The 16,024-nt window shown below is 40.1% G+C and overlaps 1 protein-coding gene across 3 annotated transcripts in view; it reads left to right on the top strand.

Moving 5' to 3' along the window:
- Positions 1–16,024, top strand: part of DCAF5 (DDB1 and CUL4 associated factor 5) — a 94,255-nt gene that overhangs the window by 60,795 nt on the left and 17,436 nt on the right. For all 3 annotated transcript variants that reach the window (XM_026519661.4, XM_026519659.4, XM_026519660.4), the window contains exon 7: positions 5,517–5,583. In XM_026519661.4, the coding sequence (XP_026375446.1) occupies positions 5,517–5,583 (67 nt within the window). The remainder of the gene's footprint in view (positions 1–5,516; positions 5,584–16,024) is intronic.

Genomic DNA, 16,024 nt, shown 5'->3' on the forward strand with positions numbered 1-16,024 from the left:
TCTGAGTCAGCATTCTGTCTGGGAGTCCCCTTTTACCTTTTCATGACTTTCCCTGCTGAATAGCTAAGCAATAGGAAAGCACTGATCCTTCGCTATGAAATAGTAAACCTCTGATAAGCCCAGCCTGTCTCACTTTTTTCCCCCCACTTTCTTTTAATATTTATTTTTTGTTTGTTTAGTTTGAGAAAGGTATGGGAGGGGACAGGGTAACAGGAATTCTGTATGAAGTTTTATAACCTCTTTTAAACATAGAACATGAAATGAGATGTTGAGTAATAAGTAAAGTATAATATATATATATATTTGTATATATATATTTATATATATATAAATAATTAGCGGATAGTTCTCTTATGTTCTCTCTCCCCATGTGTCTTATTTTGGGTTCAAGTTTCAGGTGCACATGGTTAATTTGGAAATGTAAGAAATACTAGGGGGTGCCTGGGTGGCACAGCGGTTAAGCGTCTGCCTTCGGCTCAGGGCGTGATCCCGGGGTTGTGGGATCGAGCCCCACATCAGGCTCCTCCGCTATGAGCCTGCTTCTTCCTCTCCCACTCCCCCTGCTTGTGTTCCCTCTCTCGCTGGCTGTCTCTGTCTCTGTCGAATAAATAAATAAAAAATCTTTAAAAAAAGAAGGAAAAAAAAAGAAATACTAGAGGAGTGGGGGAGTAGACTAGGGAAAGGAAGGGTGATTTAGTGAGCCAGCAACAGCTGTGGGCAGTTGGAGCTTGATCCTGAGAGGAGAGAGTATTGAGCACACACTTCAGAGTTATTCCACCTGGGAACAAGAAAGCTGGACTATGATACACCAACTTCCATCAGGCATTAGTTGAGTGCTGCTTCCAAGAAGTGTTCATTTACCAGAGCAGCCTGCAATCTCCTAGGCTTTGGTTTCCATACCGGCAGTCGGCAGCGAGGTAGAGTATATGAAGCAGTAAGGCCTGAGGGATATGAGCAGGGTATCCAGAACTGAGCTATGCCATCCTTCCTGTTTCTGCTGAAACAGCACCCATTACTTTCCCTTTTCCCCTTCCTTTCACCTTTTTTACGTCTTTACCCAAGGTCAGCTCAGTGCTCCAATCTGTCTTGCTTTTCCTCTTTATGAATTACCAGGCATCTTACTTGTCATTGTGGCACCGAGCGATTTCTGCTTCCTGGCATGGTAGTCGTGTACCTACATGTGTATTTTCTACCTGAAGCTCCTTGGGAACCCAGCTATACCTTACATGTCTTCATAAGTCCCAGAGTACCTGGCACATACGTGCTTGGTTAGTATGTAAACAAGGAATCTTTTCCCCTAACTAGTAGGTGGTTCTGTGAACAGGTTTGAGAGGAAAGCCCTTGGGTTGCTGAATTCCAGCTTCCTAACTTCCTATGAAGAAGGTATCATAAACTGCAGGGAGTTGGTGGATAAATCCTGAAGTCAGGGCAATGAGGATTAACTTTTTCTTTTCTTCTTCTTGTATTAAGGAAACTTTTTAAAAAAGTGTATACTTTAGTAGTATTAAGTATATTCACATCATAATGTAACCGTCTCCACCATGCATCTCCAGAAGTTTTTCATCTTCCCAAACTGAAACTCCATACCCATTAAACAGCAGCTCTCCATTCCTCCCTTCCCCCAGTCCTTGGCAACTATCATTCTACTTTCTGTCTCTATGAATGTGACTACTCTAGGTACCTCATGAGTGGAATCATACAGTATTTGTCTTTTTGTGATTGGCTTATTTCACTTAGCATGTTCAAGATTCATCCATGTCGTAGCACAAGTCAGAATTTCCTTCCTTTTTAAGGCTGAATAATATTCCATTGTATGTATATGCTACATTTTTTTAATACATTCATCTGTTGATGGACACTGGGTTGCTTCCACCTCTTGGCTAGGGTGATAGTGCTGCTATGAACATAGGTGTACAAATATGTCTTACTGATCCTCTTTCAATTCTTTTGTATATTTACCTTGAAGTGTAATTGCTGGATCATGTGGTAATTTTATTTTTAATTTTTTGAGGAACTGCTTGCTGGGTTTTTTTTTATATGAGCCATCCTAATGAATCTGAGATAGTAACTTACTGTGGTTTTGATATGCATTTCCCTAATGATTAGTGATGTTGAGCATCTTTTCATCTGTTTATTGGCCATTTGTGTATGACCATTACATATTTTTTCCTTTGGAGAAATGTCTATTCAGGTCCTTTGCCCATTTTTAAAATCAAGTTGTCTTTTGATGTTGTTAAGGAAACTTTTTAATTGAAGTCTTGTGGGATTAGTCTTTGGGTTTCCTTGTCTTGAGCGTATTTATGTAGTGACTTGTCCAGTAACTATGACCCAGCAGCCTAGAGACTTTTAGCTCGGATCTGATTTCCACCATTCCTTCACAGAGGAAGCATAGAATCTTAGAATTAAATGAGCTTCAGAGAGTGTCTTAGTCTATTATGGCTACTATAACAAAATAGCACAGACTGGGTGTCTTATAAGTTACAGTAATTTCTTTCTCACAGTTCTGGAAGCTGGAAGTCCAAGATGAGGGTACCAGCATGGTTGGGTTCTGGTGAAGGCCATCTTCCGGGTTGCAGACTGCCAGCTTCTCTCTGTGTCCTCACATAGCGGAAGGCACTTGGGGACCTCTGTTGGGTCTCTTATCAAGAGTGCTAATTCTGTTCGTGAAGGCTCTACCCTATGACCTAATCACCTCCCAAAGGCCCCACCTCCTGATACCATCACATTGGGCATTACGATTTCAACATGTATATTTGGTGGGGAGCACAAACGTTCAGACAATAACAGAGAGCAACCAGATGAGGAAATTGGACTCATTTCTTTTTCCACTGTGCCCTGGGCTAAATCACCTAACCCCTGTGGATAGCATTTTCTTTATCTTTAAATATGCCTTTCTTTGCCTCCATTCTCTCTCATGTTCCTACAAGTATTTTGAAGACTGGTGAATTGATTTTTAATTATTGTAAAGTATTTGCATTAGACATGAGGTTGTGTGTAAGTTGAACTTAGTTTTTGGAATTGTTCAGTGTCATTTTTAAGTAAGAAGTTTTCTCTAGAAAACTGTAGGCCCTAGTGGCCTGGATGGCTCAGTCAGTTAAGTGTCCAACTCTTGATTTCGGCTCAAGTTATGATCTCAGGGTTGTGAGATCGAGCCCCACGTTAGGCTCCACGCTGGGCGTGCAGCCTGCTTAAGATTCTCTCTCTCTACCCCTTTGCCCCACCACTCTCCACCTCTCTTAAAAAAAGAAGACAAGAAAACTGTAGGCCTTTCTTTTTCTAGGGAAATAAGGAGATGACACCAAAAAGGCAGGAAGTAGTGCTGACTTCAACTTAAAGTAATATACTTTCGTTAATCTTTGCAAATAAGTGAGCTGTCAGGATTGCTGACTTGTTCCTGTTAGACAATGCTTTTATAAGTCTTAATTAGAATCAGTCTGGCTCAGTGTTGTGTCTGAGCTCAAGTAGTTTGAAGCTGCCACATAAAAGGGGATTGCTTATGCCCCTAGCACTAACTCGTGGCTGGGTTGGCGATGACTTCCCATTCAAAGATGTCAGTTGACAGCAGGGACGTTCAGGATGCTTACACTTGCAGAAAACATATCTGGGCAGCTCCTAAGTTTTGTTCTGTGTTAGAAGTTTTTTTTTGAAAAATTGTGGTAAAATATGCATAACATAGCAATCACTGTGGAGACTGTATGGAGGCTCCTGGAAAAATTAAAAATAGAACTACCATATGATCCAGTAATTCCACTACTGGGTATTTGCCCAAAGAAAAGGAAAATACTAATCTGGAAAGATACATTACCCCTTTGTTTTTTGCAGCATTATTTTACAATAGCCAAGCTATGGAAGCAACCTAAGTGTGCATCAGTAGATGAATGGATTAAGAAGATGTGGTTTGCATATAGATATAGATACAGATATAGATATAGATAGATATGGATATAGTCAGACATAAAAAAGAATGAGATCTTGCCATTTGCAACAATGTGGATGGACTTAGAGGGTATTTTGTTAACTGAAATAAGTCAGATAGAGAAAGACAAATATCATATGGTTTCATTTATATGTGTAATCTAAAAACCCAAACAAACAAAACCCAGATACGGATTCATAAATACAGAGAACAAACTGGTGGTTACCAGAGGGAAGGGGGTGGGGGAGATGGGTGAAATAGGTGAAGGGGATTAAAAAGCACAAACTTCAGTTATAAATAAGTCACAGAAATACAAAATACAGCACAGGGAATATAGTCAATAATACTGTGATGGTGTATGGTGACAGATGGTAACTACACTTATCGTGGTGAGCGTTGAATAATGTGTAGAAATGTAAAATCATTATGTTGAACACCTGAAACTAATACAGCATTGTATGTCAACTGTGCTTCAATAATAAAAATCTTAAGTATATATACACATACATACACACACATAACAGAACTTCCCATTATAATCATTTTTAAGTGTGCTGTTCTGTGGCATTAACTGAATTCAGATTGTTGTATAGCCATCACCACCATCCATTTCCAGAACTTTTTCATCCTCCTAAACTGAAACTCCATACCCATTAAACAGCAGCTCCCCAGTCCTTCCTCCCCCTGGTCCTTAGCAACTGCCATTCTACTTTCTGTCTCTATGAATTTGACTATACCTTAAGCACCTCATGTAAGTTGAACCGTACAATATTTGTCTTTTCGTATCTGGCTTATTTCACTTAGCATAATGCATTCAGGATTCATCCATGTTGTAGCACGGGTCAGAATTTCCTTTTTAAGGCTGAATGATAGTCTGTTGTGTGTATATACCACATTTATCCATTCATCCATTGATGGACACTTGGGTTGTTTCCACGTTTGGCTGTTGTCAGCATTCTTTTATGAACACTGGTGTACAGGTAGCTCAAGTTCCTGCTTTCAGTTCTTTGACATATACCCAGGAGTGGAATTGCTGGGTCATATGGTAGTTCTATGTTTAACTTTTTGAGAAAACTCCATACTGTGTTCCATAGTGGTTGCACCATTATATATTCCCACCAGCAATGCACAGGGATTCAATTTCACCACATCCTTGGCAACACTTGTCTTCTGGTATTTTGCTTTGTTATGTTTTTGTTTTTTTGGTGTTAGCCATCCCAATGACTGTGAACTGGTATCTCATCGTGATTTTGATTTTCATTTCCCTAATGATTAGTGATGCTGAACATCTTTACATGTGCTTACTAGGCATTTATATATTTTCTTTGGAGAAATGTCTGTTTAAGTCCTTTACCCATTTTTGAATTAGGTTGTTTGGTTTTTGTTGCTGAATTTTAGCCAATGAACATTTTGATTGGCAAATACTTTAAAGAGGGTGTTTGCTGCATGGTGCCTTATGAATATATGCCCATTTGTCTCATTTATTTTCTAAAAAATCTTTTTATAGCTAGGTAGATAGATGTAGATATTTTGCCAATCAATCAATCAATCAATCAAGATATAAATAATAAGTTGTTGTTTTTTGTTTTTATCCCAACAGTATATCCTTTCAGGCTCTGATGACTTTAACCTGTACATGTGGAGAATTCCTGCAGATCCAGAAGCAGGTGAGTATATCCCTCCCTAGTATAAACTACTGCTAATGTTGGCTCTGTTGACCTTTGGCATGTTGTGCCCTGAAAGGACTGATCTGTAGAAATACAGGCTGATATTTCTCTTTTAATATAGTAAGTTTATCAGAAAAGTGACCAAGGGAAATTTAAACATAAAAATTAGAAGCCAGATTTCACTATAACCTTCATACAGACTCTTCTTGACATAGTGATGCTCAGACTTCTTTCTCCTAAGACCTTTAAGAAGACTTCATAGATCTCCATTATGTCCATTTTCTTCTCTCCTATTTCACACCTGTAATATTTTTACCTTGCTTTTCCTTTTTATCCATCTGCAGATTCTTGTTTATTTCTCTACAAAGAGTTGTTAGGGTCTTTTCCTTAACTTTGGACTCCCTGATAAAGGGAAGCTTTCTGTGTTGATGGACAGGTTCACTCCCTGGGGTTTGGCTGATCCCAGATATCAAAGAAATTAGGAAGAAATAGTTCTGCATTTTCTCTAGATGTATTCTAAAAAACACCTGCAGCTTTCCATAAATTTGGATCTAGGCCATCTGAGCTTTCAAACAGCCTGGATCATTCTTCATTCTTGATAATAGTGTCTTCGCGTGCTCAGTTGAGTCTTAACACTGGTTGCTTCCTACTGGTAGAAAAATGTCTATTGTTTATTCTCAGGACAGCTCAGTATAGCCATCTGCTCTAGGTGATAACATGGCATCAAACTGGAAAATGGCAGTTGGGAAAGTAATAGAGGACTATGCCAAGTATATTACATAAAATTTGCCTACTGCTCAGTGTCTAGGGAAGTTGTTGGCTTGCCTGTTGCTGAATTAACAATATTGTTACCAAACATCTGCCTTTCAAAACTTGTTGAAGCCCACTTTTGATGTAACTATCCTATTACTGTGATCTGGTTACTAAACCACTTGCAAAAGCCCTTTTTTCCCTTCTGGAATTTGGAAGGCATGAGTGAAGCAGCTTACCTGTGAAGCACAACCAGATGGGACAGCAGCGGTCTAGCTGAACAAAGGTGGTATTCTAACACTAACCATTACGTCTCCCACCCCCTTAATCATATAGATTGATTATCTGAGAATTAATTATATCTCCTACCTGATCTTTTATTTTTTAAATTTTTTAAAAATATGTTATTTATTTATTTGACAGAGACAGCAAGAGAGGGAACACAAGCAAAGGGAGTGTGAGAGGGAGAAGCAGGCTTCCTGCCGAGCAGGGATCCCCATGTGGGTCTCTATTCCAGGACCCTGGGATCATGACCTGAGCCGAAGGCAGACGCTTAATGGCTGAGCCACCCAGGTGCCCCTTAAAAAGCTTTTAATTATTAAGTCAATGTGATTTTTAAAATAGAAATGGAATACATGTTTGTATAAAGAGAGAATAGGGAAGAATTAGCAATAGTATTACAGATTTTTTTCCTCTCCCAGCTTATTTTTGTACTGATTTAAGGTATGGGCCACAGTGGGCTCATTTTTTAAGTATAGATGACTATGCAGTCTTTGGGTCGGCAGGGACCTGATAGGTAATTTAGGATTCCAATATTAAAACTGGGAAATGGATACGCAGACTTTCCAAGGGTTGTCTAGGTACAGCTGCTTTAAAGGAATCCAGTTCTAGATTCTCAAACTCTATGTGTATTCTTTCATAAAATCAGTATTCCTAAGAGAGTACACATTCTCCTTTCCCACTTCCCCTTTACCCTTCTTCCACTTTAGAAAACAAAAACAAAAAAAACCCAGAAAACCAAAAACACTCCATAAATTTCTGACCATTTGAACCCTAGCACATGGTGCATTGCTGTGAGGTGTAAACACCTCCAAGGTGCTAAAATATATTAGGCTGAAATTGAGGGGGAAGGGATAGATAATGTGGAAATACTATTTCAAGGAGGAAAGAAGAAGGATGTAAAATTTCTATTAAAGAAGAACTTGTAGGACTTCAGATTTCACAGAGGATGCAGTGGGTGGCTCGCACCTCAGTAACTACAACAGTCACATCACAAAAGCCATAAAGGTGTCGGAGAGCTGTGGGAACAAAGTGTGCTAGAAGAACTGAAGTTCGGAAGAAGGAAGAGCCCTTCTAGCCCACCCGAAGGTGCCAACCGTCGTCGCTCCTAGGGGCGTCTGCACGGAGGCTGCAGATCGGGTGCCACAGGCAGGCTGCTGGGGTCAGAGGAAATCAGAATTTGCAGTGGCCACATGGATTCATATGACAGAGTAGAATCTAGAGGTACCCCAACCACATGGCCAATCTTTCCTGTAGGACATTCGCTGAGTGCTGCGTTTGCCCTGGGAGCTATGGGACTGGGTTGGAGAGCAGAGTGCAGGTCCCACCCTAACACAAACACAGTATTTTGGAGATAAAGTCCCCTCCCTTGTGGGAGGGGCCTGTTCCCATGGAGCTTCTGCCAGATTTTGAACCTGCCCGGGAAAGGAGGATAAAGAACTCAGCTTAAAATCTCCAAGGGACAAAACATTCAGAGCAGAGGACAGCAGAGACTTGCCAGACTCTCCATTAAAAGCCCAAAAGTTAGGATGCCTGGCTGGCTCAGTCTATAGAGCACGCAACTCTTGATCTTGGGGTTGTAAGTTTGAGCCTCCCATTGGGCATACAGATTAATTAAAAAAAAAAAAAAACCAAGAGGCTTACACTTAAGGATGGGGCTGGACCAGGAAGGCTGAGTGAACTACCCTGTCATCTCCTGGTGCTTAGGACACGGATCCCAGTTAGAGAAAGGCACGTGCAACAAGCACCCTTCAGGTCTTGACTTTGAGACATCTGAAACCAGAAGTAGACGTATTCCTACTAAAGAAGCAACCCAGCACTGACCTAGTTCCTCCTGATTAGATTGAGGATGATCAGCCCCTTACTTTATTTTCTTAAGAGTAGACTAGGTAAATGCCGTATAGAGGAAATCAGCTTTAGTCTCTGTGTTAGTCTGTTAGGGCTGTGATAACAAAATCCCACAAAATGGGTGACTTAAACAACAAAAATGTATCTTCTCACAGTTCCGGAGCTTAGAAGTATAAGAGCAAGGTGCTGCCAAGTTTGATTTCTCTGGGGGCCTCTCTCCTTGGCTTGCAAATGACCACCTTCTCACTGTGTGCTCACATGGCCTTTTCTCTGTGCACACACATCACTGGTGTCCCTTCTTATGAGGACACCAGTCTCATTGGATTATAACTTCATTTAACCTTAATTACTTCCTTAAAGGCCCTATCTTCAAATATTGTCACATTGGGAATTAGGGCTTCAGCATATGTATTTGGGGGAGACAGTTCAGTCCATAGCAGTCTCCATGGTTCTTTTATACTCCGTGTCTAGCATATGATAACAAATAATGAGGCCTGAAAATGTGGCTAGTAAGCAAGAGTGAAAAAATAATCAATAGAAGCCAACTCACAGTATTATATATTGAAGTTAACAGCTAAGGACTTTAAATATTTAAAAAAAAATAGAAAAAAGATGGAGAATTTCAGTGGAGAATTGGAATCTATTTAGAAAACAATGACGCAGACATTCTAAAACTGAAAACTATATCTAAAACTAAGAATTTATTGGGTGGGTTTAAGCTACAGTGAGTGGACAGGCTTGGTGAATAGAAGACAGGTCAATAAAAGCTATCAAAGGACAATGCGAACAGAGAAGGGAAAGAGCAGAACAGTGTAAGAGACAAGTGGAACACAGACAATCTAGCATGTATGAAATTGAAGTCCCAGGAGGATAAGAGAGAGAAAATGAAGCAGAAGCAATATATGAAAAGACAATGGCTAAAAGAATTTCTGAAAACAAATGAAATAGACTAATTCTCAGATTCAAGAAACTCAGTAACCACAAACAGGGTAAATATAATACACTTAGGCACATCATATGTCAAACTCTTAGAGACAAAAGGTAATGAGAAAAAGCCCAAAAGCAGCCTGAGAAAATACACAAATTACCTATAAATGAGCAACAATAAGAGTGATGGCCAAATTTTGGAAGCCAGAATACAATAGAATGATATCTCTAAGGTGCTTAGAGAATTAAAACCTGCCAACCTAGAATTCTATATCCAGGGAGAATATCTGCCAAAAATACAGGTTTAAAAAAGAAATTATAGAATTTTAATGCAATCACTTAGCAGCCCTCAATGAATTAACACATCTAAATACTGAGCAGTGACAGGTGCCAACATCTTAAAAAAAAAGGCAATTAGACATTTATTTGCCTCCTGATGAAAAGAACACAATACTACTGATAGGCTTGCCAGATAAAACAACTCTGAATAAAACCTCAGAAGCCAGCCTTCAGTTTGCAGGAAGCACAGAGGAGCATATTGTACTACAATGTGAGCATACAGCCCACAAAATCCAGACTGTCAGAAACGATAGGTCAGATGGCCCATTTTCTCTAGTAAATGGACAGGAGGAAGCCCATTGTTTAAGAAATGTAAAAGACATACTAAATAAAACAAAAATCAGTCAAAACTATTTAGGAATGCACACTTGGATGAATAAAATTATTAAAAATGCAGAGAGGTGATTAATATAGAGATCAGGATAATAGTTGGTTTCAGGGGAGGGAAAGGGTTATAATTGGAATGAGGCACATGGGGCATGACAATGGCAAAAACTCCATTTTTTGACTTGGATGTCGGTTATAAGGGTGTTCACTTTTTTTAATAACTTTCACCTTAAAAAACTTTATTAAGCTCCACTTTTTGTGCTGTTTTCTTTAATTTCTCAATGAAGAAAGAAAATTAGTAAAATTAGTAAATAATTATGGTCAAAGAATAAATCACAACAAAAAAACCAATTTTCTCAACTAAATAAAGAGGAAAACATGACATCCTGCATTCATCCCATGGATACTACATGGGTATTTGGCTATAGAATTTTCTGTTCATGTACCCACCCCCACAATAATTTTTTTCTTGAGTTATAACACATATATTAAAGTACACTTTTATTGAGGAATAACTTAAACCTGTCCCAGGATGTCCACCATGATAAAGTGCTTGTTGCTCCAGGTTAACTCCAGTGATTAGAAAATTCTTCTATAAGTCTTATTCTGTTTTCCGGTAGTTGAGTGCTAGCCTACTGAGAATGGCCCCTCTTTCTCTTCATAGCCTTTTGCTCATTTGAAGGTAGCCCTCATGTCCCCTTCTAGGTCCTCTCCAGAGATAGCACCCTCCTCCCTGACGGTTCAGTTTAGCAATTCCTCAAAGAAATGTTGTTAGTTCTTTGCTGTACTGATTTCTTTCCTCCAGATTTGTTCTCCCTTTGTTTAAGGATTAACTAAATAAGCTCAACAGATGTAGCCTGGCTAGACCAGAGAAAATCTTGGCTCCTTGATATTAAGTGTGCTACAAGGTGTTTCAGGAAGTACACTCAGGATCACATAAGCTGTTTTGGAGGCCACAGAACCCATGATCTGCTCATACTTAGAGTTGGCTAGGGGCCCCCATGGTTTCCACATGGGCTGTGGTTGGTCCTGGATCCCCATCCTTTACTTGGTGCTTGGGTTTCTTTGTACAGGAGACAAGAACAGGACCTTATGATTATCTTGTTCGATTCACTAACTAGTAATTGAGGGGTTTGTTTTCGTCATATTACCCTTCGACATTATATCATCAATCACAGTAAGTCTGTCCCTTTGATCATCATTTGTTCTGCATGTAACTAAGCACCTTTTTGGATTATTTTTCATAAACCTTAGCTCGTTCGGGGAATTCAGCCTTCCTGCCACTCTTCTGACAACCCACCCACATTCTTTTCTTTTCCCTTGTTCATATATCTTTCCTTTTTCTTTCTGTTCTTTTATTCTTTTTTAAATAACTTTCACTATTTTTATAATTACTTCTTGTTATCAAAATAATACAGGTACATAATTTTTAAATCAAATGAATGTATTACAAAACTTAATTTTTAAAAAATGAAACAGTTCCTTTCTCTTCCTGTGATTAATGCTACCTTTGAATTTTCAGTTTTGTACATTCTCTGTTGACTTTCTACTCTTGAAATCAGCTACCTTTCCAGAATGGAAATCTTTGATCTAGTATCTGGAGGGTATTTGCCTGGCAGTTGAGCCATGGTACTAAGAGCCAATAGGGGAATAGAGCTGTGAATCTCACAGATCTGCAGAGACATTTTTGTTTAATCCCACCCTTCGCTGCACCTGGTGTCTCCAGTCCAAAACCTCTGTAGGTCAGCTTCAGCTGGCAGCCGCTCGGTCTCTGCCTGTGTGGGGAATGGGCAGCTTCCTGCTCAAATGTGCTCAGAGGAGGAGTATAATGGCGTAACTGCTCTTTATACAGGCTTTTAACTTCTCCTGGCTTTGGCCCTACCCTTAAACCTGGCTTCAGGGAAACTTAGCACCTCTCATTTTTATATGTAACCTCTCTATATTTAAATGTTGGCAATTAATTCATAATTTAAAAAATACTCAGCGATGTTCAGCAAGCCAAACATATAAGGACTAGATGCGGCCCTTGGGTTCTAGCTTTGAATACTTAGATGACGAAAAGTCTGTGGGGGGAATTCCTACTCTAATCTACCGCCTCTTTGATTTAAATAAAATGTGGGACGAGGCCGAGCTCGCGCTCTCAATGCGTGCCTGTGTGCCAGCTGAGCGGAAGATACTAAGGCAGGCTCATACGGGGAAGCGGCTTTGCACTGACATGCCTTAATGGTACGACGGGCCATCAGCATTTAGTGCATACCTGCTGTGTGCTTCACAGTGCGCACCAAATGCTGAGAGGACTAGATGGAGAGCAGTCCTGAATGTGAGCCAAAAGCAAGGACATCCTTTTCTCCTCCACTCTCCTGTTCCGAAAGACCGAAAATCACTGGGGAACTCCAGTTCCAAACTCCAAAGAGATGAAATATATTTATTATATAAACAGTATGGACTTAACAAATCGGTTAAGTAATTTGTGTGGGGCTTCACAGTACGCTGAGGAAATCATTTTGAGACGTGAGACCTAATAACCACCATAAAACTTGCTACCTGACAAGATTAGGCTCAGTTTTTTAGTTGATGTCAAATAATAACTCATTTTTTAAAAACCTCTCTAAAAATTAAATTTTGCTGGGAATTCTGCTGTGGCAAAGAAAAAGCACATCAGAATGTTTTACACCCCTGAAGTATGTAGGAAGAGAATCTTCTTTAATGTGGTGGTTCTGAAGATAAACAGACCAGCAATTACGTATAGAGCGCGTGTGGCAGACTGGGAAGAGCATTAGGCTTAAAATGATACCTGGATTTTAGTCCAGTGCTGCCACTGACTAGCTGATGGAGTGATTCTAGGCAGGTTATGTAACAGCAATTGTCTGAGCTTTAGGTTCTTCTGTAAAAATCCTTCCGCTCCCGACGCCTTATATCATGAAATGATTTAACAGTCTCTGGAGCTTTCTGAAAATGTCTGTTTTCAAATTGTTACTGCTATGTATAGTAAGATCAGTGTCCGCAGATCCATAATTTGCAGAGCATTTGCTCCCTAGTGACTTAGGGATGGAAGTAAGGAATTTGGTAACATGTGGTGGAGGTGGGTGTCTCTGGAAAATCTTCATATTATCTTCTCCTTCCCTTTCCCCTAATTCTTGTTGGAAAGGGCTTTAGGGTTTTTACAGATAAGACTTGCTTCCCTTGAGATATGCTTCTATGCTGAGACCTTACTATTTATGGAAAGAAACATAATGTAATAGAGTTGGTAGGCCTGCTCCATTCGTCTTCTAGCTTTGGCTTTGGAAAAATTGTTTAATCTTGCCAAACTTACTTCTTCATCTGTAAAACAAGAACATTAGCAATATAAACAATACAACCATAGTAATATCTGCCTTCTTAGGGATATCCTTGAGGGTGTCCAGTAGCTACTCTGCAGTGATTGCTATTCCTCGTGAAGAAAGCTTTCTCCCATTTAACTTTCCTCTGAAAAACTCCTTCGAGTTCAAAACATTGTCTTCCTCTGGTGCCCTCAGGAATGGCTGGTTGAGTTGTTACTGCATCAAGGCTGCTCTTGATTCATCAGTAGTTAAAGACGGGGAAAGTTCTGTGACAGATTTTTCCCTGAATAGAGGGAAAACATGCAGTTTCGCTGCCCAGTGACTGCAGCCACCCCCACTGCCAGCAGGCCACTGGAGTAGGCTGGAAACAGCTGTAAATGCATTTTCACAGGCCTGCATATATGTGTGTGCTCTGTCTCTCCTCCTTTTTCTAGACATGCCTTCACTTTCAGTGGGTTAGGCCTGGGCATCTGCTTTTTTTCCTCCCTGTGACTGGAAGAACAACTGTTTTTAATTGGTCACAAGTAGTTGGTTGCAAACACATGTGAGGTACAGATGATGAAAGAAGAACTAGTGTAATTGACTTGTGTGTGCAATTAAGCGTTGCTGTCTGTGGAGCTCTTTGAGCTTTACTGACAGCATTGGCTGTCCCCGTCTGGCGCTTTTTTTTTTTTTTTTTTTTTTTTTAAACTCTTAGGTGGTTATGTGATCTCCAGGAGGCAGCCACTGCTCTCTGTATGGTCACTACCCTGATTTAATTCTTCTTCTTCTTTTTTTTTTTAAGATTTTTATTTATTTATTTATTTATTTAACAGAGAGAGAGAGAGAAGGCAAGTGGCAGAGTGGCAGAGGGAGAGGGAGAAGCAGGCTCCCCGCTGAGCAGAGAGCCTGATGTGAGGCTCCATCCCAGGACCCTGGGATCGTGACCTGAGCCTAAGGCAGATGCTTAACCAACTGAGCCACCCAGGCGCCCCTCACTACCCTGATTTAATTCTTATGGTTTAAAACTTAGAGACCCAGGGAATGTTCACTCAGGCCTTTTGGAATTACTAAGGTTATTTGGACAGCTCTTCTAGATATAGCAAGGAAAAAAGGTAGTCCCTTGCCCCTCGGAGCAGTAACCTCTTTATTCTACCAGTGGTATCAGGAATGAAGTAGATTAAGTGCCTCAGCAGGTACCTGCCAAACCTCATTTTGGTAGATAATAGCTTTAGCCTTCTCTTCCAAGCTTTGTTCCAGAGAAAATGATGAAGGGGTTTACGTCAGTTTGTTCACTTACTGAGTATTCTAACATAAGACATTATGCAAAACCCTATGGGTGACTGAAAGAACAAATACTTCCCTGCCCTCAAAGAACTTCCAATCTAAGCAAGATGAGAAAAGGGGATGTGTGTGTGTACATGCTAAATTTATTTATTTCTTTTTTTTAAAGATTTTATTTATTTACTTGACAGAGAGAGAGATAGCAAGTGAGAAAGGGAACACAAACGGGGAGTGGGAGAGGAAGAAGCAGGCTCCCAGCAGAGGAGCCTGATGCAGGGCTCGATCCCAGAACGCCAGGATCACGCCCTGAGCTGAAGGCAGATGCTTAACGACTGCGCCACCCAGGTGCCCTGTACATGCTAAATTTAAAAGTGGGTTCCAGAGCCCATAGATATTATAATTAAGGGAGGTTTGAAGAGATTTTAGAGATCAGTAAAGTTTTCATGGAATTAGCATTTCAGAGGACCATGAAGGATAGGTAGGATTTTAGCCCCTTTATTTCTCTGCGCTTACTATAGTAAAAATGCTATAAAAGAACCATCCAAATTTAACAGAAGGAAGATGGAGAAACATTTGGATAATCCACACATTGGATGATGGGGCACGCTAATGGAGATTGAGTTTTGTCCAGTATACTTATATTCTACAGTCAAATACACTCACATCTTTTCATTCATTTATCAAACATTTATTGAAAACCTACTCCATCCTAGGCACTGTTCTAGAGGCCTGTATGTATAGCAAAGGAGCAAAAGACCCCTGCCATCATTGAGCTTACATTCTACCAAGAGAAGCACAAAAAAACAATAAACACAATAAATTATAAACTTAAAAGGTTAGAAGTGCTATGGAAAAGGAAAAAATAGAGTGGAATAAGGGGGATAGGAATTGGTATTGGGGGGTCAGGGAAATGCAATTTTTTAAGATAGGATGTTCAGCATAGACCTCTTTGAGAAGATCACATTTGAGCAAAATCTCAAAGTGGTGAGGGACTTAGCTATGCAGAAATCTGGTAGAAGAACATTTTAGGTAGAACCAGTGCAAAGTTCTAAAATGAGAATGTGCCTCATGTGTTTGAGAAATTACAAGGAAATCAATGTATTGAAGTAGAATAAGGAAGGGGGGAATAGTAGGGGTAAGTGGGGCACAAGGGGTGTCCCTGTAGGCTGTTAGTATGAGTGAAACAGGGGAGCCATTAGCGAATTCTGAGCAGAGGCATGACATGATCTAACTTATTTTAACAGCATCACTCTGGCTGGGGAGTTGAGGATAGATGGTGGGAATGGGGCTGCCAAAGATAGGAATGAGGAGAACTAGTAGGAGTCTCCCATAATACAGGTGAGTGGTGATGGTGGCTTTAACCAAGGTAATAGAGGTTTCAGGGTAGA

The sequence above is a fragment of the Ursus arctos genome, unplaced genomic scaffold, assembly GCF_023065955.2.
Source record: "Ursus arctos isolate Adak ecotype North America unplaced genomic scaffold, UrsArc2.0 scaffold_25, whole genome shotgun sequence".
Lineage (NCBI taxonomy): Eukaryota > Metazoa > Chordata > Mammalia > Carnivora > Ursidae > Ursus > Ursus arctos.